This window comes from Colossoma macropomum, unplaced genomic scaffold, assembly GCF_904425465.1.
Source record: "Colossoma macropomum unplaced genomic scaffold, Colossoma_macropomum, whole genome shotgun sequence".
NCBI lineage: Eukaryota > Metazoa > Chordata > Actinopteri > Characiformes > Serrasalmidae > Colossoma > Colossoma macropomum.
In genome coordinates this window covers 17966875-17990403 of record NW_023494810.1, presented here as the reverse complement: position 1 = coordinate 17990403, position 23529 = coordinate 17966875, and the positions used below count along the sequence as shown (strand labels likewise).

The following is a 23529-nucleotide window of genomic DNA, read 5'->3' as shown; positions in this document are numbered from 1 at the left end:
ATGTGGTCAGTGTTGTTAAGCTGTATTGACCTGTTGTTGGTGCTGTATGTGCTGTGTTTGTGGATTATTCCGGCTGTGGTGCAGTACAGCGGCTGCCTGGCTCTGCTGTGGCATGATGTTATAGTGGAGAAGGCTCTGGACGCCGTAACCAGGACTACACGACCACAAGTGAGTTACATACACACATACCCGTACACACATATTAAATGAGTCAGAATGATGAAGCTCCATTGAAGTGGTCTGTTGCTGTTTCTCACTTATGGTGTGAGAAGTCCCAGAATCAAATCCTGGATGAGAGATTTAAAGTGGTCCAACATAAAGAACAATAATTGTTGAAGGGTAACTGCTTTCTAGCAGTTGGTGTCGTGTAGTTGAGGGTAATACCACTGCCATCCATGTACCAGACTGGGGTTCAATTCCCTGGCAGCACAAGCATACCATGAACCAGTAAGAGTCACTGGGTAAGACTCTAAACACTACATTGACCTCTGTACATTGAGGTCAGGGCGAGACCTACATACCTAAGTGTAAAATGAAACACTGCTGGGATGAGTTTAGTCTTTGAGCTCCACTGAACTTGTTATGAGATAAATATAAAATTTGGTGGAAGGGGGATAATGCTATGGGGTTCTTTTTCAGGGCTTTGCCTAGGCCCCTTAGTCCCAGTGAAAGGAAATCTTCACTGGAAAGCCCTCACAGAGCCCTGACCTCAACTTCATCAAACACCTTTAGGATGAACTAGAACGGAGATTGCGAGCCAGACCCTCTCGTACAACATCAGGGTCTGACCTCACAAATGCTCTTCTGAATGAATGGACAAAAATTCCCACACTCCAAAATCTTGCAGAAAGCCTTCCCAGGACAGTGAAAGCTGTTATAGTTGCAAAAGAAGCACCAACTCAATACCTATTAATTTTGAAAGGGATGTCATGAAATCTCCTGTCGGTGTAATGTGCAGCTGTCCCAATATCTTTGTCCATATAGTGTATATATAAACAAAATAAGTCAGTTAGTACTTTCACTCTGCTGTTTTACCTCTGTTTGGTTTAGCGATTGCTGAAAGCAGTGCAGGACAGAGCAATCAGAGGAAATCCTCAGAGTGTAATCTCAGTCATAGACCATTACTGCAGAAACCAGGAGTGGGCCATGAACATGGGAGATGAGAAAGGTAAAAACACATCACACCTATCAAGTTACTTTGCATAACATTCCATATTCCTCTTTCCCCAAATGTAGTGATGATTTAAGAATGCATGATGCTAACTGATGGAATATAAGTCTGCACTATTTGTTTGCTACATTATCCAAGTAGCTCAGACTTTGCATCAAATGAGGACATGCTTGGGCTTAGCCTGTCCAGAGATTACCCCAAGTCCAGGGTCTGCGGGAGGAGTGTGCAAAGACAATTAATTTTTAACAATATTTGTGAATGAAACTATTTAAAATAAAATACTGATTAACTTTAAAGCAGTTATGAACATGCACCAGCTCCAAATTGCTGTATAAGATCTGCAGTAGGACTATCAAAACTTTCTAAGAGCAAGAGTGACGGTCAAACAATGATCTCCGAGTAAACGACTGCCCACCTGTCCGGCCGGACACTGCTGGATGATTGTTTGTAGAGCTCTCCGGCTACCCGCTTCAGACCAGTTACCCACAACCCAGTCACCGCCACCTGCCTTGGACTGGCTGCCCACTCTACACTGAAGTCTCCTAACTATTACTACCTCCTAACTATTACTACTACTACTATTAATATTAGTAGAATAATAATTTTGTACATAGTTTGACCAGAGGAGGATGGGTCCCCCCATGTGAGCCTTGGTTCCTCCCAAGGTTTCTTCCTCAACTGAGGGAGTTTTTCCTTGCCACTGTCGCCCCTGGCTTGCTCACCTGGAGGATTTACATTTCATGTTGAAACGTTGTTCTAAACGGATTTCTGTGAAGCTGCTTTGTGACAACATCAGTTGTAAAAAGCGCTATACAAATAAATTTGATTTGATTTGATCTGAATATCACAGCACAACACTTTTTAACCCTTTAAAATCCCACACCTATTACATACTAAAGCTTATTATTCAGTAACTACAGGGATTTCAATGCAAACTGAGTTATTCTTAGGTTATAGAAGTGTGTAGTAACACTTTGAACCTTTGGCATTTAACAGATTAAATCCTGTTCAAATGACTCTCTAATGTCTCTTACTCTAACTCTTTTCTCACTTGAGGCGGTATCTTTTTTGGCCATACACTGTGTACAGCATGCATGCCACAAAGGAGCTTCATACCTCACAACCTGCAGTCTGATTATAGTTTAGGCCAGGAAATCTTTAACAAACAGAAAGTGAAAATCAAGTCTGAGTACCGCAGAATTATTGGCCATCATGGGAAAGTTTATGGGGAACCTGTATTATACAAGATTCCCAAAATCACAGCCTTATATGGCTGTATGCCTCCAAAACTGCAACAAAACCGTATTTTGTGTGGGTAAACTGAATGGGTTCACACCGGTTACCTAAAGGAGCTAGGTGACAGGCACTTGGGATAAAAGTTATGCAGCAGATTTTAGGTTTAATAAATAGACAGCATATTATTCCAGAACAACAAAGTAAGAAGAAAATAGTAAACACAGTACCTGTTTAGCTACAATAGGTTAGCCAGTTAATCAATGGCTGCTCCCACAGGCTGAAGCTGAGATGTGAAAAGCAGAGATCTCAGCAGGTTGCGTGTTTGGCAGCTGATTGTAATGCCTTTCTTTAATTCGTTTGAAAACGAAGATGACAGTTTGGACCATGTTCATGTGTGCTGGTAATGTTCTTGTTCGAATTAAATACGTACCTCGTGTGTGGGTGATCTTATTCTCTCCCTGAATTAATGTAAATGTAAAAGTACTATGATTTAATTGTACTCATAAAAAGTAATGTTACAGGGAAAAACATACTCAGGTACAATAACGAGAGTAAATGTAATTTCTTACCTTCCACCTCTGATTTTATCCATTTGTGCGACAAACAATTTAGTTGTTTTTAGTTGTAATTGAGTTACAATTTAGTTTTGCTTAGTTTTTGGGAGGCACCAAACCTGCTTATTACCTAAGTAATATATTTTAATTAATTAACTGCAAAAGTGTCCTGGACCTACATGTCTTCTTATCACTTTATAAGTATAAAGATAAGTTATATTCAGGGTTGGGATAGCTACTGAAAAATTTATAGTTAGCTACTTTGTAGCTACTTTCCCAAAATTTGTAGCTAGCTATAATTAAGCTACTTTTCCAGAAAGTAGCTACTTTTTAGCTACTTTTTGAAAAGTAGTGCTCTACGTTTTAGCTACTTTCAAAGCACCATTGTCAGAATATTTGGGTCATTCTACAGAAACGTCCACTTTTCTATCTCTCAGTAGTTGTTACCTCTCTAGCTAGCTACCCAGTAGTTGTTGCTATCTCACACTGTTGTTACCAATCCTCATTGGTGTTACACATAAGAAAGGTAACACCAGAGACAGTAACACCAGTGACATTTTTAATGAAAAATGCATTTTACAAAATGGCTGCTACAGAGCAGCAAACCACATGTCATCAATCATGGAATATCCACTAAAATAGGTAATTTAATCCATTTGCATTATATTTTTTCACAACTAGCTAAGAATAAAGTAGGTCATACCAGTGACTTCAACTAAAAGCTTCATATGAAATCATGAACTAAATGAGAAAATTTGCTTTTCTTCGTAGATCCTTGGAAAATAGGTAAAAGAAGTCAAGTGATGTCATCATTGTGATTGTCCCCTCCAGAACAGAATATTCCAACTGCTTATATAGGGTACTTGTTGTTGAAAAAGGAGACAGAACATATGGTCCTTTTTAAAAGAATCTCATCTATTTGGAATTAAGAGAGAGGCCCACTCCCTATGGGGGCCTTTGGACCAGGGGGCCCCCTTAACTTAAACATTCCAAAACCTGCAAAAACAGAACACATGGAACTTCAGACCTCAACTTATAGTGGAAGTTAAGAGTGTTCTTGCCTTCTTTTATAAAACTATTCTTTTAAATATACCTCATACTTCCCCCCTTCGAAGCTTTCGCAAAGTCTTGAAAAACAAAAAAGTATCACATACATGTTTGCGGTTGTAACAAAATAACAGTTCCACCTACGCATGCTTCCTACAGCATAACCTTAGCAACTTTCTGGAGTGTGAGAGCGAAAAAACGTGTCAGGCAGCTATCATTCCTGAAATGTCCATCAAACAATCTAGACAGGAAAAATTCTCTCACGGTCCCTCTGCCTTAGGCGACCACATAAAGTACTCCAGACCACTTTAAAGAGGAGGAATTTTGACAAATTGTATAGAGATATGACTTAAGCAAATACATATGGAAACCTCAGAAAATAAAATCAAAACAATGTCCACATTCAGGCTGGTTGACCCATCAGACCTTCCAATGGACCTTTTCCTGCCTAAAAACATCTGAGGTCCCAATGTACTTACCCCATAACAGAAACCATCAGTCTTCAAGCAATTTAAAACAAAGAAAGTGTTATAAATTTAAGTACTACTCATGCAATAAACAACTCAAACACTCAATCCAACTATTATGTCTTACTAAGATTATCACTACCTTATAAATGTCCTCTATCAATATCACACATTACAATATAATATAACAAAATCCAATACTATTCAAAATAGATATATGAAGACATAAAAATGTATCACACTGCAGCTCCTCAGCAGCGTCGACTCTCAGTGTAGTGTCGATGATGTGTTGACTCTGGGCATTGTATCACAGTGTCGTTCAGTCCAGTCTTATTGTCCATGCACATCGGGGTCCCCGAACATCCAACCACCCTTACAGTGGTCTTCCACCAACATCATTCTTGAAGGAAAGAAAAGAAAACCACAAACCAGTATCTTTTGCAAAAACAACAGATGCAAATTGATCAAATACAGATTAACACCTAATAAATGTGAAATTCACAGTATCATACTTTCACATTGTTCCAAGTTATAAATCACCTTTTTCATTTCCCCCTGCTATCATCCCACTCTATAGTAAGAAACTACTAAATACCAAAATAGTAACAGAAATAAATGTTAAGACTATAATAAGAGTAGATATTCAAAATGGATATTTCTCCATCAGTTTGCCTTCTATCACCACTTCCTCATCATCGTCTGTGTCAGTCTTATGTAGTAATGGCATCTGAACTTGATCTCCAGGCATCACAACGCCAACCCATCTCAATATCATAGCCTTCGCAAAAGTTAACAACAATGTACAGAAACAGAACATCACACTCAATGATATAAGAACTGCTACCATAGTCTGAACCAACACTGCTCCTAATGGTCCTAATTTCTCCTGCAACCAAGCATTTGCAGACCATCCAGCTCCTTCCGATGGGCCAAACACATCCTTTATATGCTTCAATGCATCTATGACACTAGTCATATTGTCAGAACTATCAGGAATCAAAGTATAACAAGCATCACCAGTTAAGTTCAAAGTCACACATAGGCCACCTTGTTTGGCCAAAAGATAATCAAGAGCCATGTCATGTTTCAGCAACGTCAGTCTATGACTTTTTGAGTATTTGACAAGTATTCAAAACCTCTTATAGTCTCATTTGCAAAACCCTGTAGGGTGTAGGTAATATTATCAATGTGATCTGCCAAAAATGTCACACCATACCATGGAAATAATCCTATACCCCACTTCTCTCCTAGACTTATCCTCCAATGATAGGACTCCAGATTATGAAATTGTGCCAGTTCCCTTTTCTTCCTACTTCCAGAAATAGCATCAGATTGAATCTCATCAGATACTTTTCCCTTCTGAACAGTAAAAAACCTCAAATGGAAGCTTCAACATTGCCATGTAACAGCATCCTATCCACCCATACGGTAGAAATATATATGCCTTATCACCACAAACCCACCAAATATCCTTAAAATTCCCTATAGTCACATTTCCAGGCAACTTTTGGTTCCGCACCATCAAAATTCTACTCAGTTTGCGATGTGGTACCTGAAAAGTCACTTTATACAAGTCATCCATAACCTCATATTTACGCTCACCCAAGTCCATAATATAGTTGTTACAGTCTGATATTCCCATAAATTTTCCAGGCCCATTATGAGGATCATCTGAACAAGAACAACAGTCTTTAGCCCCCACAGATTTCACTTCCAACGGATCAGGGATCGCTGTTATCATATTTTCATGCTGATCAAGTAAATTCACATATGGTAACTCTCCCAACCAAGCACAATTATGTTTAGGTCTAAACAGATGCACTGACAGAGCCATCACCTTATCTTCTGCTGATTGCTGCTGATATAACAGCGATGATAATGCATAAGATTGACATTTAGCACTTAATGGTTCTGGTACCGTCTCTAAAATTGAAGGCCATGTGCCTGGTGTTGGAACTTTCACCACACATGGACAATTCAGCTTCCTAATCGATCTTACAGAATGAGTTAACTGCTGGAACCATAAGTTCCTACCTGCCCATGGGTCTGCGATTTGTAACACCAAAGAATCAAATCCATATGCCTTCCACTTAATTTCTCTCTTCTGTAATACACGATAATGGTTAGTCAGGTCTTCTGGTGTCCAGTCAAAGTCAAAAAACTCATCTTCCACGTCTAAAATAGTCTTCTGAGCTGTCACACATGAATCTGCATCATGCTCTTCCACCATCTGTTCCCTAAGTTCAAAAATCTCATTACTACTATTCACACTAAGCTCTATTTGTAACATAGGTTTCTGGGTTGTATTTACTACTTCTTTGAAGTTCAAAAATGTCATACCAGCTGTCTGTGTTACATTTACAAATTTCGTAGGTGACAGAGATGTCGTCACTGTTTTATTAGCAAAGGTTGCCCTTGGCCCAAGCTCACTTGTAATATTTCCAGAAGAAACAAAAGTAGAAATTGTCACCTTCCCTGTAGTAGCATTCATCCCCTTCAAAATCGTAGCTAAAGTAATAGCCTGAATTGATGTATTAACATTCTTAGTTGTTTCCGGAGCTAAAGTAGTAAGCTTCATCGATGTAATATTCACCCTTGGAGTGGTTGCTGTGGTGACTCGTTCCTGAACTCTTGTAGCAACCATGAAAACTCCAGAAGAACTCAAATCTTCTATCACAACTACTACCTTACGAGTTATATAACCCTCTCTTCACACATTTTGAAATGGAACAAATTTAAACTCTGGCTCAAAATAAGTACGTGTATTCCCTTTGATCTTCACATGTAACATAACGCACAAAAAGTTAACAATCATCACTAACTTTCAACCACCTCCAGTCATTAAACAAAAGATACTTCCTCTGATCACGAGGCACAGTATCAACTTCAGGTCCTGTTAACAACACATCTTTACCACAACTATTTTTCCACATAGGAGGATTATTACCACCAACATTAAATCTTCCACATCGACAGGGGAGATGAACCGCTCTTCCTAACTTAGCTCTGATGACTGTCTTCAAAGGAGTTGACGTCGTTGAAATCATCTGAGGTGCCAACGTAATTAAATGTGACACATTTATACCTTCAGTAACCTTCAATGCTAAAAAAGTAGAATTCTCTAAGATCTCTTCAACCCTAGTCCTCGTAACGTTTTGGTCTGACGTTTTGGTCTGACCCTTTTCCGAACTGGTCTTGGATTCGTCGTCTAACTGAATCTCTGATTTCTCCTGCAGCGGAATCACCGTCCTTTGAAACCTTTGGCGCTTCGCATTCCACTGAAATAGGCTCTGCTGTTTCTGGGACATGTTGAAAATCAATGTCACCAAATCTTCTTTCCTGTCCATTAACTGCAAAGTCATTTCTGGCATCATCAAAAAGGTGCACAGAATCATCAATGTTGTCCTCAACATGGACAACCTCCTCTTCTGGATTTTGACTCTGGAGAACTGTATGCATCTCTTCTTCTTCTACATGTTCTTCCACATTTTCTTCTGGCTCTCTTGAGCCTTCAACATCTTGACTCTGTAAGCATGGCACCTCTTCCCTCGGCGCTTTACCACAGTGCGATAAATGATACCATGTTGGAGACTCTTTAACCTGGACCGCATTTCCAGTACTGCGAACAACTTCAAATGGTCCTTCACGGCGTTCGTTATACCACTTCCTTCTAAACACCTTCACAAACACCTTGTCTCCAGGTTGCACTGTGCTCCTCTTTTGCTCATCGAGCCTCTCCTGAACTTCCTCTTTTCTTTGCCTGTCAGAAACGTACGTATATATTCTTTTATGCAAATTAAACATATATGTAATGTACACTCACATTTCATCTTCCAAAAGGGCTAAACTTGGACCCTTTCCACTTGTACGCAAACAAGGCGTTGGCATTCGTCTTCCTGTAACCAACTCATGAGGTGTCATATGCAAATCACGCAGCTCACTTGAGCAACACACCATTAGCACCAGCGGAAGTGCCGCTATCCAATTTAAACCTGTGTGCTGGCAGATTTTAACAATGCGATTTTTCTCATGAACACCATTCATTTTTTCACATATCCCTTGACTTTGCAGATGATAGACTGCACCAAGACGCTGTTTAATTCCCAATTTTTGCAAAATCAATTTCATCGTCTTATCCACAAACTCTTTCCCATTATCTGAGGATATCCGATCTGGAAGTCCCCACCTGCTTATGACCTCTCTACACAGAAACTTGGCAACTGACTGAGCATCCTTTCGCTTGGTCAGACAAGCCTCATGCCAACGCAAAAATCTATCCACAACGACTAACATGTATCTCTTACCGTCAACTGGTTTTATCTTGTCAACAAAGTCCACAACTAACTCATGCATAGGACCCCTCAGAGTTGGAATGTGACCAGGAGGAACCATCACACCCCTTCGAACATTATTTTTCAAGCAGATAGTGCACCTGCCTACAGCATAATCAATCTGTTCAAGCAAGCATGGTGCCCAAAAACCACACTCCTTTGTAATCTTTCGCCTAACTTCCCCCCTTGCAACATGAGCTAACCCATGTGCCTCCTGAATCATCAGACCTAATCTCGAGTGGCACCTCGGTCTAGCCACAACTGTTTATCCATTGCAGGAGCAGCTTCCTGCATTAAAATCATATCCCTAAGTGGGATTTTGTCTTCCAAGTTTACTTCATGTGTGACCAAAAACACTTTGCCCAATTTATCTGCTCCTGTAACTGCTTTTGCAGCTTCATCAGCCGCTTTATATCCTTGTGTGACCTTCGACACCTTTAGCTATCGCTATTTCTTTAGGCTTCATCATAGCATGCAACAATTTCATTATCTGATCGTGATGCTGTATCGGAGAACCATCTGTTTTCTTAAACCCTCAGTTCTTCCACACCAATCCAAACAAGTGACACACATTATGAGCATAGGTGGAGTCAGTATATATTGTCACTCCTTTACCTTCCGCTAACAAACATGCTTCAGTTAGTCCCACAAGTTCAGCAAGTTGTGCAGATGCAGGCTGTGGTACTACTCCAGCCTTCTCAACGACAAATTCAGTTCCTTGGGCTTTTACTACTGCATAACCAGCACTCAATTTATCTCCCACACGATAACAGGACCCATCAGTCCAATACTCCAAGTCCGCCTCATGCACTGCTTCTTGAACACAATCATGTGGTTCGCCATCCTCTGGAGTTGGCAAATTCTCAGCTGGATTCACTGTGACACACTTCGCTAGGGTAACATCTTCCTGCTCCAAGAGCCTATGATAGTCTCTAAGCCTAGGCATAGTCAATGTGTATTTGCCATAATTCAAGAGATTTCTAAGACTATGATGGGTAAGAATTGTCACCGGATAACCCATTGTGATAGATGATGCCTTCTCATACATTAAAAAAATGCTCACCAGTGCTCTGTAGCACAGCGGTAGCCCCAGCTCTACTTCTGAATAACCTGTTGGCTGACAAAGAACTGCACATGCATATTTACCCCCAGTGGAAGTGGACACATATAACAAAAAATTCTTAGAGTAGTCCGGAAGCGCTAGCGCTGGAGCCTCTTGTAACCTCTGTTTGATCATCTCAAATGCCAAAAGGCCATCCTGTGTCCAGGAAAGGTTACAGTGAAGTTGAGCATTCCCAGTATCTTTAATCATAGCTCTCAAAGGCCCTGTTAAATAGCATAATCCTCTACCCATGCTGAAGAATAGCCAGCAATACCAAGAAATGTCATCATCTTTCTGACTGTTCTGGGCTTGGGAGCCTTGCAAATAGCTTCTAACTGACTGTCAGAAATGCTTCTGTGTCCTTGTGTTATTGTCTGACCCAAAAAAACTACCTTCTCCTGACAGTACTGCAACTTCTTCAGAGAGACCTTGTGTCCCTTTTCTGCCAGTATCTGTAACAATTTCCTCATCTGGTGAACAAATAATAATGTCATCCACATACTGTACTACAGTGCTTTTAATAGCTGATCCATCCCTGCCAAATCATCCTTCAATACTTTATTGAAAATGTGAGGACTATGTTTAAATCCTTGTGGTAATCTCTTATACTCATTGAACTGTCTATTATATGTGAACCCAAATAAACCCTGACTTTCTATGCACCACATAAATCTAACACTGTGAAATGTGTCACATCTGGAGGAATTTGGGCTAAAAAAGTATGCGGATCCGGCACTTCTGCTGGAAAATCAGCTACCACTTCATTCACCGCTCTCAAATCATGTACCAGGCGATAAGAATCATCTGGCTTCTTCACATGCAACAAAGGTGTGTTACTCTGAGGATTCTGTGTTATCTTCAAAACATCTGCTTTCAAAAGTCCTTCAATCTGTGGTTCAATCCTTCAGATTGCCTCTTCTTTCCGTGGATACTGGTTCTTCCAAGGAGGTTTGACTCCTGGTTCAACTTTTACTGGTTGGGCTGACTTCACAAGTCCAATATCAGTACTATGCCGAGACCACAAACATTCTGGAACTTGTTGCAACATTTCTTTTTTCAAAGAGTCTGAATCCATCTTAACACTGCAAATTGACTCCTGTGTCATCCGCACAGTTTGTGGCTGTCCCTGTCCTTGAGCAGAAATCATAATCTTAATAAACCGCTGATCCTTACTCCTCCAGATGGCAAGGTTCAAAAACAGCTTCCTCTGCTTCTACCATCATTTCTCCTATGTGCTTCTGCTCATATTCTTCAGACACCAACAAAGTCGCATGTGGCACACTCTTCTCAATGTCAAACTCTTTACCCAAATAATCATCTATATCTATCTTCATAGCTGCTCCTTGTGGTCCCAAAATTATACAGCACGATCGAAGTTGAACTTGCTTTGGTTGACGACTCAACCACTCCTCTGAGTTTGATTGAGCAGCATCCTTGAATACTTGAGCGTGCAGTGAAATGGATACTCTGGAAGCTTCGCATCAGGCATGTTTGCTACAAGAAACTTCTCCCACAACTTAGCTGGCTCCAAAAAATCTGCACTAAGATTTCCAATCCAAAAGACTGAAGAAGCTTCAGTCTCCGTTGTCATCAATAATTGGTGAGCAATATCATTTGGCATTTCCACCAGACAGCCGTCTGGTGTACACTTTATTGTACAGTTCAATCTACACAAAGCATCTCTTCCCAAAAGTGCAATAGGTGTATGTTCTGATACTAGTATAGGTAATGTAGTCTTCATATTTTTATAGCAGAGCTCAATTGGTTTCGTGAGAGGAATCAGCTGTTTCACTCCCTCAAACCCGATTGTCCGAATCCATTGGCCAGACATGGGGAGATGTATAGCATCTTCAGGCCGAATACAGGTGAAAGCAGCTCCGCTATCCGCCATCACTTCCAATGGTCGATTATTTACCTTCACCTTTATTGTTGGATCTCTCTTTGGCCCTGGTGCTACCAGCTGACACCGCCCTCTTGGGTCCTCTGGGCACCTCTAGAAACCTGGTTCCGGACCCCTGTAAGGGTTCACCGGTCCCCCGAATGGCCTTGGTTGGCCCCTGAAGCCTCCTCTGAAATTTGTGGCCAAACTGTCCACAATTATAACACACTTCTAAAAACTGTTGAAAATTTGGATTAAACCTTCCTCCTCTTCCTCTTCCTAAATTTCCTCGACCTCTTCCTCTCCAGGTCTGCACTTGACCAAAAGTTGGCTGTGGGGAGGCAGCAACTGGAACCACCGACGATGGCTGAAACGATCGGGGCTGAACCTGATTTGACTGCGGTTGTGGTAATGGTTGATTTAGCGGAGACTGACTCTGTATAACCAAGGCCTGCCTCTTCTCCTTCTTCTTGTTATCCACACTATCCTTATCTTCTTGTATATCTGGTCATGTTCCTTTTTCCTATATAGCTCCACTTGATGGGCTATGTGATCCGTATAAACACCCTTTGCCATGCTTTCAAGACCAACCACCTCTGCCAGTTTACTCCTCACTGGTAGAGGCAGCCCCTTCTGTTTCTTGGCTCGCAAAATTGACTGCTCCATTTGATTAAAATCCGGATCATTTCCTGTAACATTTCTCCACACTTGATGGGCTCTTGACACATAGGCCCTCGGGTTTTCTTCCTGTCCCAGTGGCTCAATAAGAATATTATCAGGATGTACATTTGTCAGAAATGTATCTCTCAACGCTCTCCACACTCGACCTCTATTTGCAGAAAACAGCTCTGGATCATTCACAGAAGTCCCCACATATCGATTAAGTCCAGCTTTCTGTAGAATCTCTTCCATGGCTGGGACTCCAAGGAGGTTATCCAAAAGTCTCTTAATATCTCCTATTGCGGGCTGTGTTCCCACCATGATCTCTTCCAACTTCAAAATCCACGGATGTGCTCCATCTTGAAGAGTAGGTAACTTCTCAAGTATATCGGACATATCTGTGTTCTGCCAAGGCTTGTACTCCAAGGTCTGTCCTCGGATGACCACTGGACACATCTTCTCATGTGTCTTCCCTTTTCTTGTGCGTAATGCATATTTCATATCCAATTTTTGGGAGCCTCCTTTCTGTAACTCTTTCTTCTGTATTTGCAGCTCCTTTAATTGGTTTTCCAGTGCTTTTCAGCTTTCTGGTTTAATGGATTTATCCAAATACGAAAGACATTGATCTATACTTCTCTCAACTTCTCTTAAAGCTCTCTTTTTATCCTCTTCTATTCTGGTACTGGATGCCGCAGGAAAAAACCCTTTCGAAGACAAAAGACGCTCACTCTCTGAATCTCCATCACTGTCTCCATTCTCGCTCTCATTTGAACTATCATCTCCTGAGTCCTCTTTCTTCCATGTTTTATCTCCCTTCTGTTCTGCTCTCACCAATATTCGCCTGACTGCAGGGTCATATCCAACCATGATCCCTTCCAGGTCACTTTGATCGCCATCATCTCCAGATTCCATCCTCTTGATCCTCAGTTCACCCTTTGTTTCCAAACGTGCCATTTTCTTCTTACTTTTGGAACTTGGATACATCTTTATAGTTGTTTCCACTTCACCTGGTTCAATTATTCGGTCATCCTCATCTCTGATGCGATATTGGGGGTCTCTTTACTGGATCCATATGTGAGAAAGGTACTTTAATTTCTGCCACTAATTTTTCTATTTCCTTTGCATTGTATCCTATTTCTTCTGCACCTCTATCTCTCTTATCCTTTGCCGCTTTTATCCGTTTCTGTCCCTCGTTTTCAACTGGAGAATACCAAGCTCTACTTGTCTCTTTTCTTTACGTTTTTCCCCCTTTTTACCCTTCTTTAGATCTGCCTTATACGTGGACACAAGCACCTACATTGTTTTAATTACATCTGGGTTAAGGGTCCCCTCCTCTGGCCATGGTTGGTCAATTTCAGACCAACGCTTATCCCATTTCTCCGATATCTTTGCAACACCTTTAACTAAAGGATTATTCTTCTGCACTACATCAACAGGAGTAATTACTTTCGAAATGTCCTTTATCAACATTGTAATGGCTCCCTTATGTTCCCTTACTGTGAATTACAACTAATTACTAAAATTAAACTACTTAAAACTATTTAGATTACTTCTCCCTTTCTCTTTTTTTTTCAAACCACTAATTTACCACATTGGTAAAAATGAAAGAAATTTGCCAGCTTCAAAGAAATCGGAAACATATTGATGTAATAGCAATTCACAACAGTAAATCCACCTATAATATGGACTAAACACACAAATAATCTGCCTAATTGTAAATAAATTTCCTCAAATATCCTGCAAATAAAAGAAAATCCAATCCTATATAAAGCTCAAAGTAATCACGCACCCACAAGGGACCAACTATCACCAGACGTGTTCCTATTCGCAGCAAGACAATGACCTATTTATCACCTATGTTCACACCTATGCACCTCAAATCATCAAATAGTCTCAATATTGAATCCCCAGCGCAGCTCAAATCAGAATAAACCATGCACAAACAATAAAACTCACATTTGCAATTCTTAACAGAGTTTAAACCAAATAAGTATATTCCATTAATCAACAGACATTGATAAGTCAGTCTGTTGCCAAACCTCTCTCTTTTAAACTACAACATAAAGTATCATATAAACAAATAGTTATACTCTATTAACCCCAAACTGAGAAATATTCTTATAATAGCCTACAAGTAAAAGTGGATTATATATGTATCAACAATAATGACAATAAATAAGTATACATACATATATTTAGAATGCAGGTATTTGTCAAAAAAGAGTTTTGTGGATAAAACACACTGGCCTTAATCAGATTGGAGTCAGATGGGCATGCGGTTGTCAGCAGACCTCAATCCGTGTCAGCACTGGAGCTGGCCTCCCCCCTCTTCTCTTTCTCTCTCTCTCCCCTCCAATTCTCACACACCATAGGTGGATACAGGAAAAAAACTAATCAAAATTAAGTATCAGATGAACCCACTAGGTATTTTTAACAACACAATAAGCAATCCAATATGATTTACGCATGTTATCTGCCAACACTTAGGTCATTTTTATCTATACCAAATGTTTTCCTCCTTTAAACGCTAAGTTATCATCAATAAAAAAATTTCAGTTTATTTCACTCTAATAACACCTTACATACTTATAAAATTTTTCTTTACCCATGCACACAAACATCCTCTCTGGTCTCTCCACTCCTCTCCAGAATCATAAATGTCCTTCTTGGGGGTTCATAAAGCTTATCAAAGTCCCCTGAATGAGACTCATGAGTGTTATGTAAATTTATAAAAGTCCTCTTTTCTGAGGCTCATAAGTCTTAATAAATCCAAAAATGTCCCCCAAAGAAAGCTCATAAGTTTTAACAAAATCAAAGAAACATCCTCTTGAAGAGGTTCATATGCTTTTACATATTATCATTTATACATTCCTAAAGCCAGTCACACAGCTGGAACACAGCCAAGACAAACAACACACACACACACAGACGTCTTTCAGCTTCGCACACACAGTAAGGGGGGGCCAATCCCCCTCACACAGGAGCACACAGCGAGCTCAAAAAACACAGAAGACAAAAAAAATAACATTTAATCCTATAGCATGTTTTTTCCTGCTGCTCCTTTTTCTCTTTTTCTTCTAAATTTATGCTACCTTTATGAGGTGTGAATATTCAATAAACGTCAACTAGTGTATGAGTGGGAACTTTACAATTGAATTTTCCATTCCACACCTCCAGTTCCTTTGAACCGACCCGAATTCACATAGTGATTTTCCAGGATTTTAGGCCCATCTAAAACCGCCTCCCAGAGGGCTTTGGTCTAAATCTGCGGCTCCTTTTCTCTTTTAACTCATATCATCTCTATTCTCTTTAACTTCTCTTATTTCTCTTTAACTCTTCTCTTTTCTATTTTCTTTAACTTCTCTTATTCTCGCCTCTTTTTTTTCCCCATTAATCCAATTTCCCAGGGCCCTGGGCTGTTACTTTTCACTTTTTTTTTTCCTTTTTTACCTGAGCTGACTATTTCTCTAAGTCAACTTTCACGCAGTGACTAATATACACATGTCTTACCGTTAAGAAGATAAGGGACCAACCTTCATTAATCTCGCATGGTGTTATTTAGCTCACCTTATCGTTACTAATTAGGCTATTCTACACTTTTACATCAGCTTTCCTTTTCTCTATTATACTCCCCCTTTTTATTGTGGCGTTTACAACGCAATAAACCCCAATTTAGAACGGAGAAGCACTCCAAACATCAACACAGCATGGCATGCACACACACATGATTCTTTACGGTGTGACTAGACAGCAAACACCCAACAGCCTTAACGAACAAACAAGCGCACAAACATGTGAAAATCTCACCTGAAATGCCGGCAGGTGCGGGAGTAAGTGCACTAAAGCTGTCGGCGACGCAGCCAGCCACAACACGTCCAAAGTTTGTGACGCCAAATTCTTGTTGTTTATTAAGTAGCGATGATGTGAAGATGATGAAGGAGACTCCGCTGACACCGCCTTACTTGTATAAGATGTTTATTACAAAGTAAGACAGTATCATATCAAGCACTATAAAGTACCTGACAGAGGATCTGTGCCAATTCTAAAGTGTCCCCTCCAGAACAGAATATTCCAACTGCTTATATAGGGTACTTGTTGTTGAAAAAGGAGACAGAACATATGGTCCTTTTTAAAAGAATCTCATCTATTTGGAATTAAGAGAGAGGCCCACTCCCTATGGGGGCCTTTGGACCAGGGGGCCCCCTTAACTTAAACATTCCAAAACCTGCAAAAACAGAACACATGGAACTTCAGACCTCAACTTATAGTGGAAGTTAAGAGTGTTTTTTGCCTTCTTTTATAAAACTATTCTTTTAAATATACCTCACAAGCTGAACAACGCTACCTCTCTTGCTGGTCTCCTTTATTTACTAGTGTTTGTTACACTCCAGCATACAAACACTACACTTGGAATTCATGATAACTGATTTAAAAACCACTATTGCTAAATTGATGCTCAAAAGGTGTAATTGATAAAATAACTTACTGTTTTATTTTAAAATATAAATAAATTGTAACTCTAACGTGTTTTTTAAATGTAATATATCTGTAAATGCTAGAAACGTTTCTGTAGAATGACCCATTTGTGAATCTCCACCTGACACACCAAAAAGTGTGTCAGAAAGTGTGAACAAGACACTGCATTTAATCATGTGCCAGAAAGAAACATACAATTGAAAACCTGCAAATATACAAAAAGATCACTAAAAAGTAAGTTTAAGTGTAACCAACAATCAATTTTACACAACCGAAGGCGTGATATCCAACAAAGATTTAGATTAAGGCAAAGTCAATCATTCCAGGTTTTTCCTAATAAAAAATCAACAAAAATAACAGAATACAAACCAAACAACTTTGTGCAAAGCATTGTCAACTGTTGAAATAAAACTGCTCCAATTTAAACATTTCAGCAAGATTTGTACAGACATGGCATTCAGAGTCTTTCGTTAAACTTCAGCAACACTTTAGCCCCAAAATCCTCATCAGTGACCCTGGTTCTGTTTGGGGTGAGAATCAGGCCTGAATAATCTCTCCACTGCTGCAGAGCTGTTGCGGCTCCACAGCAGAACTAGATTTTTAGGTAAAATAATATAATTCTCCTTTGCTGTAAAATCGTTATAACACACATTTCTAACACAGTTTTCACAATAGATGGTCTTAAACGCTGGAGTTAATGCATAACTGCTAATTCACCAACCTTTAACGCTGAAGACTGAAATGCACACAGAAATGCAGATAACGAAAAGGCAAAGACGAAGATTTAAGATGAAAATTTGGAGGTGAATGGACTTATTTGCATTTATAAGCACTCAGCTGGTTTCCTGATCTGTTTAATCTGCAACAACTCACTGTAGTCGCTTCTCATTCTCTTGCTTCTCGTTCCAATTGTCCTGTTCCACCTTAAATGGTGCAGCAGTACAATTTGGCGCCTCAGGCACCATTTAAGGTGGAATGGGACAATTCGAATGAGAACCAACTTCAGCCTCGTAAAAAGTCGAACATTGAGAGACATTTTACAAGAAACTTGCGAAAAAGTTTCCAGAGATGCAAGAAAAGCGGCTATAGCTGAGCTAAAGGTTAAAGCAGAGCAAAGTAAGTCTATGTTTCATTTATTCAGTTTTTAGCCTATACTCGGACATCAGCACACACTGAGATATACTTACAGGCAAGATGGTCAAACGAACATAAAATGTTGTGGCTTCCAAGGTGGTTTTATTTTTTTGAAAGGACAAAATGGCTTTTCTTAACATTTTGGTTGCCGCCCCCTGAGCTAAACCTGCTAGTAGATAAAGCCTGCTAGTAGGTAAAATCCAAAAATTCTAACCCTAACCCTAACTACAAAAGGTAACGTGACACTTAGTTACTCCCCCATCCTTGGTTATATTTATAGAGATATGACCTTAAATGACTTCTGCCTAGTAAAACAAACCCAATTCCAAAAAAGTTGGGACAGTAGATAAAATGCAAATAAAAAAAAGCATTTATTTGTAAATCCACTTTGACCTGTTTTTAAATGAAAAAAAGAAAAAAGTACAAAGACAAGATATTTGCTATTTTATGTTATCAACTTTATAGTATTTTGTAAATATACATTTATTCTGAAAATGATGCCTGCAACATGTTTCAGAAAAGTTGGGATGGGGCAATTGTTTAATTGTTCAAAAAAAACTCTTCAACAGGTGTTACAATCATGTTTGGGTACAAAGGACAATAATATACATATTGTATGTCAATACTGCTCATAAAGACTGAGTCCTTTGTGAGCAGGGATGGATTGAGGATCACTACGTTGCAAAAAAAATAATAGTAGTTTTAAAGCAACATTTCTCAATGAGGAATTACAAGGATTTCAGGTATTTCACCCTCCTCTGTGCATAATACCATCAAAAGGTTCAGGGAGAAAAGTTCTGGAGAATTTCCTGTGCCTAAAGGGCAAGGCCATAAACCACAATTGAATGCCAATGACCTTGGATCCCTCAGGTTCCAGGGCAGTGGCAATAAAAAAATAATGTTTCTCTGATGGATTACACTGCATAATTCAAGTAATGTTCACATCAACCATCAGAATGGAGGAAAAATCTAATATCAGTGACTTTGACCATGGAATAATTGTTGGTGTCAGACAGGGTGGTTTGAGTATTTCTATAACTTTTAATGTGGGATTTTCAAGCACAACAGTCTCTAGAGTTTATTTAGAATGGTGCAATAAAGAAAAATCATCCAGTGAGCTGCAAATTTGCAGGCAAAAATGCCTTGTTGATGAAAGAGGTCAACAGAGAATGGCCAGACTGGTTCGAGCTGACAGAAAGGCTATGGTAACTCAGAAAACCACTCTGTACAATTGTGGTGAGCAGAAAAGCATCTCAACATGCCCAACACGTTGAACCTTGAGGCAGATGGGCTACAAAAACAGACCACATTGGGTTCCGTTCTGTCAACCGAGAAAAGAAAGCTGAACATGCAGTGGGCACAGGCTCACCAAAACTGGACAGTTGAAGACAGTTGAAGGAAAACATAGCCTGGTCTGATGAATCTCGATTTCTGCTGAGGTACACAGATGGTAGGATCAGAATTTGGCATCAACAGCATGTATTCATGGACCCAATCAGCCTGGTGTCAACAGAACAGACAAGTGGCGGTGGTGTAATGGGGTGGGGAATGTTTTCATGGTTTATTTTGGGTCCCTTAATACCAATCAATTATCGCTTAGATGCCACAGCTTTTTTGTGTACTGTTGCTTACCACATGCATCCCTTTATTTATCCATTTTCTAATGGCTACTTTTCCGCTTTACAGCGTGCCATGTCACAAAGCAAAAGTCACCTCAAACTAGAGTTATGAACATGACAATGAGTTCAGTGTTCTTCAGTGGCCTTGCCAGTTGCTGTATCCATTGGATCTGTATCGAATTTACACCTTTGGGATGTGGTAGAACAGGAGATGTGCTCCATGAAAGCGCATCAGGAATTGCATTATGCCATCATGTCAACATGGGCCAGAATCTCAAAGGAATGTTTCCAAAATCTTGTGGAATCCATGCCATGAAGAATTGAGGCTGTTTTTAGAGCAAAGGGAGGCCCTACCTAGGATTAGCATAATGTTCCTAATAAAGTGCCTGGTGTGGGTATGCTGCCTAATAGGCAATGTCTTTTTCAGGGAAAAACAGAATTTACTAATCGCTGCTTTCTGTTTTTATTAGCATTTTACGTGCATGCTTTCCCAACTTTTTTGGAATTGGGTTTGTAGTTGTGGAAAAAACGACATAGGTAAATTTCACATGAAAACAGTATTTATCAATGCATAGGTCACTTCACAGAGTCTCCACCAGGGAAGCCCCCCCCCCCAACATCTGCCACATTTCAAACTCTAGACTTACTCTGTGTGGGTCTGGAAGCTCAACTGCAAAACTAAAGAAGCAAACTTTGGGAACCAAACATGTTTTGGCTGAATTATCCCTTTAAAGTTGCTTTATCCACTTTCTATGTCGAGACCCAGATTTAACAGATTTAATGCACACTGAACTCTTTGCTTGTGTTTGTGTGTCTATGTTGTGTGACTGTCTATGTGTTTGTGTGTGTGAACTGATGTAGGCTTTATCCTGGACTCAGTGGTGAGTGAGTTAAATCCCCAGACAGTGCTGGAATTGGGGACATATTGTGGATACTCTGCTGTTCGTATTGGCCGGCTGTTGCACTCTGGTGCCCGGCTGCTGACTCTGGAGTTTAACCCGGATTATGCTGCGGTGGCCCGGGAGGTCATTAGCTGGGCCGGACTGAAGAACACTGTAAGAGCCACAAAATACAAGTTGCCAATATATACTATGTACTAAACCATTTACTATACTTCTAAATTAACTGTCCAAATGTAGCATTCAAAATCAGAATCCAAAATCATAATATATAAATAATAAATCCATAAAATGTACTGCTTTTGAAAACAACTGTGGCTGAAAAGCTTACATTTAATGAATTTAATGCTTGTGCATTAGTGTAATATGTGAAGACCAACAGAAGAGCTGCTGTTCCTAAAGTAACTGAGAATATCAACGCAGAATGTCAGCAAGAATGGTCCACAACTACATATAGAGGGTCATAGGAATAGATTAGAGAAATGCAACTACATGTTGCACACACCATAATGCCTACTTATGTAAAATGGAACATGAAAAAGGTTTTGTGCAAGGTGAGCAAAATATGAGGCAAGTTTCCCACAAAAAGGGCAAAATACACAGCTATGAAAGTCCTAATCAGGACTTTTAGAATAGCATACTAGAATATGACCTCTGAAACAAGTGATGTCCAGGGTCTGAAGGATTCTCCAGATGCTTCTTTGTCATATATTAGAATATCATTGCATCTTATCAAAGCTAACTCCGTAACTGTTTTTTTTTTAATTATTTATTTTTTACATTTGAAAACATCAGATGCCATTTACATTATATGTACAATTCATTCTGAATGAACTAATAGAAAATGCAAAGTTAGCATAAAATTGACCATTTGAGAAATTTTGGTTTTGCTACAAGAGCAATGATGTAAATCTGTGACTAAGATAATGGTAAAATGTTTTTGCTCCATTGGCAGGTGCAGCTGGTGGAGGGGGCATCTGGGCACTGGATTCCACACCTCAGGGAACACTTTGGGATTCATACCTTTGACTTTATTTTCCTGGATCACTGGAAAGAACGCTACCTAGCTGATATTAAACTACTGGAGGTATGGAAAGTTAACAACAGAAATCACAACATTCTCAACAATTTCATTTGTTATATCTTTAAACTTTAACGATGTAACTTTATATCTTTAAACTTTAAATGCTGCAATTTCCATTCTGAATCAATAAAGTTCTATCTATCTATCTTTCTGTCTATATATCTATCTATCTATCTATCTATCTGAAATTCGACAAAGTGTACGAAAGTTGGAATTGCATTTTCACACCCTGTTGAAAGACACAGCTTAGATCAGCATGAATTCCATGTGGTTTATGTTGGTCCGGTGCTGGTTTAGTCGGTCACCAGTACATAAACTCAACATATACTGGTTTTGGTGGTGATCACCATAACAGCTTCCATTGCTGCTGATCAGCATACCAGCATCCAAAACACAGCCTATACATTTATAAAGCTTCTTTTGAACTGGAGCTATGAGGCAAATGTAGCTAACAAATAATGGAAGCTTATACACAACCAACTCACCAACACATGCCTCAAACTGCATTAAGTTGTTAAGTAATTGCAAGTAAACTAGCCTGTAGTCTCTAACACTGTATGACAAACTGCTATCTACAAAAATACACAAAGGTACAGACAAAATTCAGGCTTCAAGATGACTGCTACTATTAGTCTGATTATTAGTCTTAGGCTCTCATTACCTGATTCATGACATTCTCTATCACCGCCCCCTCTTTTCCTCACTGAAGGAGTGCAGGCCTTTCCGGAAAGGCACTGTCCTGCTGGCTGACAACAATGTCTGTCGAGGAGCTCCAGATTATCTGGAATATGTGCGCAAAAGTCCGTTATACGACAGCTGGTACTTTAAATCTCACCTGGAGTACACAAAAGCAGAGGAATGCTTGGAGAAAACAGTTTATCTGGGTTAGACTGGCCCCTGCTGGACGCTTTAGCCTAAGGCTTTTGTTTTGTTTTGTTTTGTGTTATATGTTATTAATATATGTTATATATTAAATGTGTTAATATAAATTATATACTATATATAACATATAAAAGCAGTGTTACTTAAAGGGGGATTCTGACCTAAAACTAGAGCTTAATATGTTATTTGTTGTGTTCTGCAGTATTCTGTAGCTTAGCATTATACTCCTCACCCTCATTGAATTAAAAACTGTTATATGGCTAATTAGCTATTAGCTTCCCAGCAGTAAAGTTAGCTAACTGATTTCTTCTGCATCCGGCAGCTAGTGAAAAAACAGCCCACTCCAAAAATCCACCCCTAAACAGTTGTAGTTTTTTAAAAGTTGCTCCCACCTTCAAGATACATCATCAGAAGGGGTCTTTTTCTAGTATTTACATAAGAAAATCTCATTGCGACAACACTGTAGAAGGCAAATCGGAATGAGATTAAGCAATGGTTCATTGTTCATTTTGGCCAGACTGCCCCTTTAAGTAACTCAGCATCCCTGCATTGCCACAATAAAGTACTAACCTTGCTGTACCAGAAGAGGGCAGAATCATACTGACCACACTCCTCCATAACAATCTTCATGCAGAAGTACTTTATAATCCACACATAACTGAACTAACATTATGTTTAATATGAGACAGTATGCTTATGATGTAACTTATTTGCATTTGAATTATTTTAATGTCTTGCTACATGCTTTTAACTTACCAATAAAACAGTTCTCTTTTGTTTGCCCTTTTTATTCACACTCACTGGCAACTTTCTTAGGTACACCTACCTTGTATCCACACTGATTGTCCATTTTACCCAGCCCACTTATCATGTTAATGCACATTGTATTTCTCTTCTTAAGTTTTGTAATGTATTCTGATCCATCTGCATAATTTGTTGGCCGACCCCCATTACTCTGTTTATTAATGATCAAAGCCCGCACAGGTCC

General features: G+C 39.5%; 1 protein-coding gene across 1 annotated transcript; it reads left to right on the top strand.

Moving 5' to 3' along the window:
* comtb (catechol-O-methyltransferase b) lies at nt 1–22548 on the top strand. The gene is made up of 5 exons (XM_036560162.1): nt 1–168; nt 1051–1168; nt 20538–20731; nt 21531–21662; nt 22369–22548. The coding sequence occupies exons 1-5, from the start codon at nt 1–3 to the stop codon at nt 22546–22548; spliced, it is 792 nt and encodes a 263-aa protein (XP_036416055.1).
* Nucleotides 22549–23529: the final 981 nt, after the last annotated feature.

What these genes read in the sequence shown, in the direction of transcription:
- comtb (XM_036560162.1), top strand. Translation starts at nt 1, where the DNA reads ATGTGGTCAGTGTTGTTAAGCTGTATTGACCTGTTGTTGGTGCTGTAT. An exon ending in CCAGGACTACACGACCACAA is followed by an intron (nt 169 to 1,050) that starts GTGAGTTACATA and finishes TGTTTGGTTTAG; the next exon opens with CGATTGCTGAAAGCAGTGCA. An exon ending in GAACATGGGAGATGAGAAAG is followed by an intron (nt 1,169 to 20,537) that starts GTAAAAACACAT and finishes GAACTGATGTAG; the next exon opens with GCTTTATCCTGGACTCAGTG.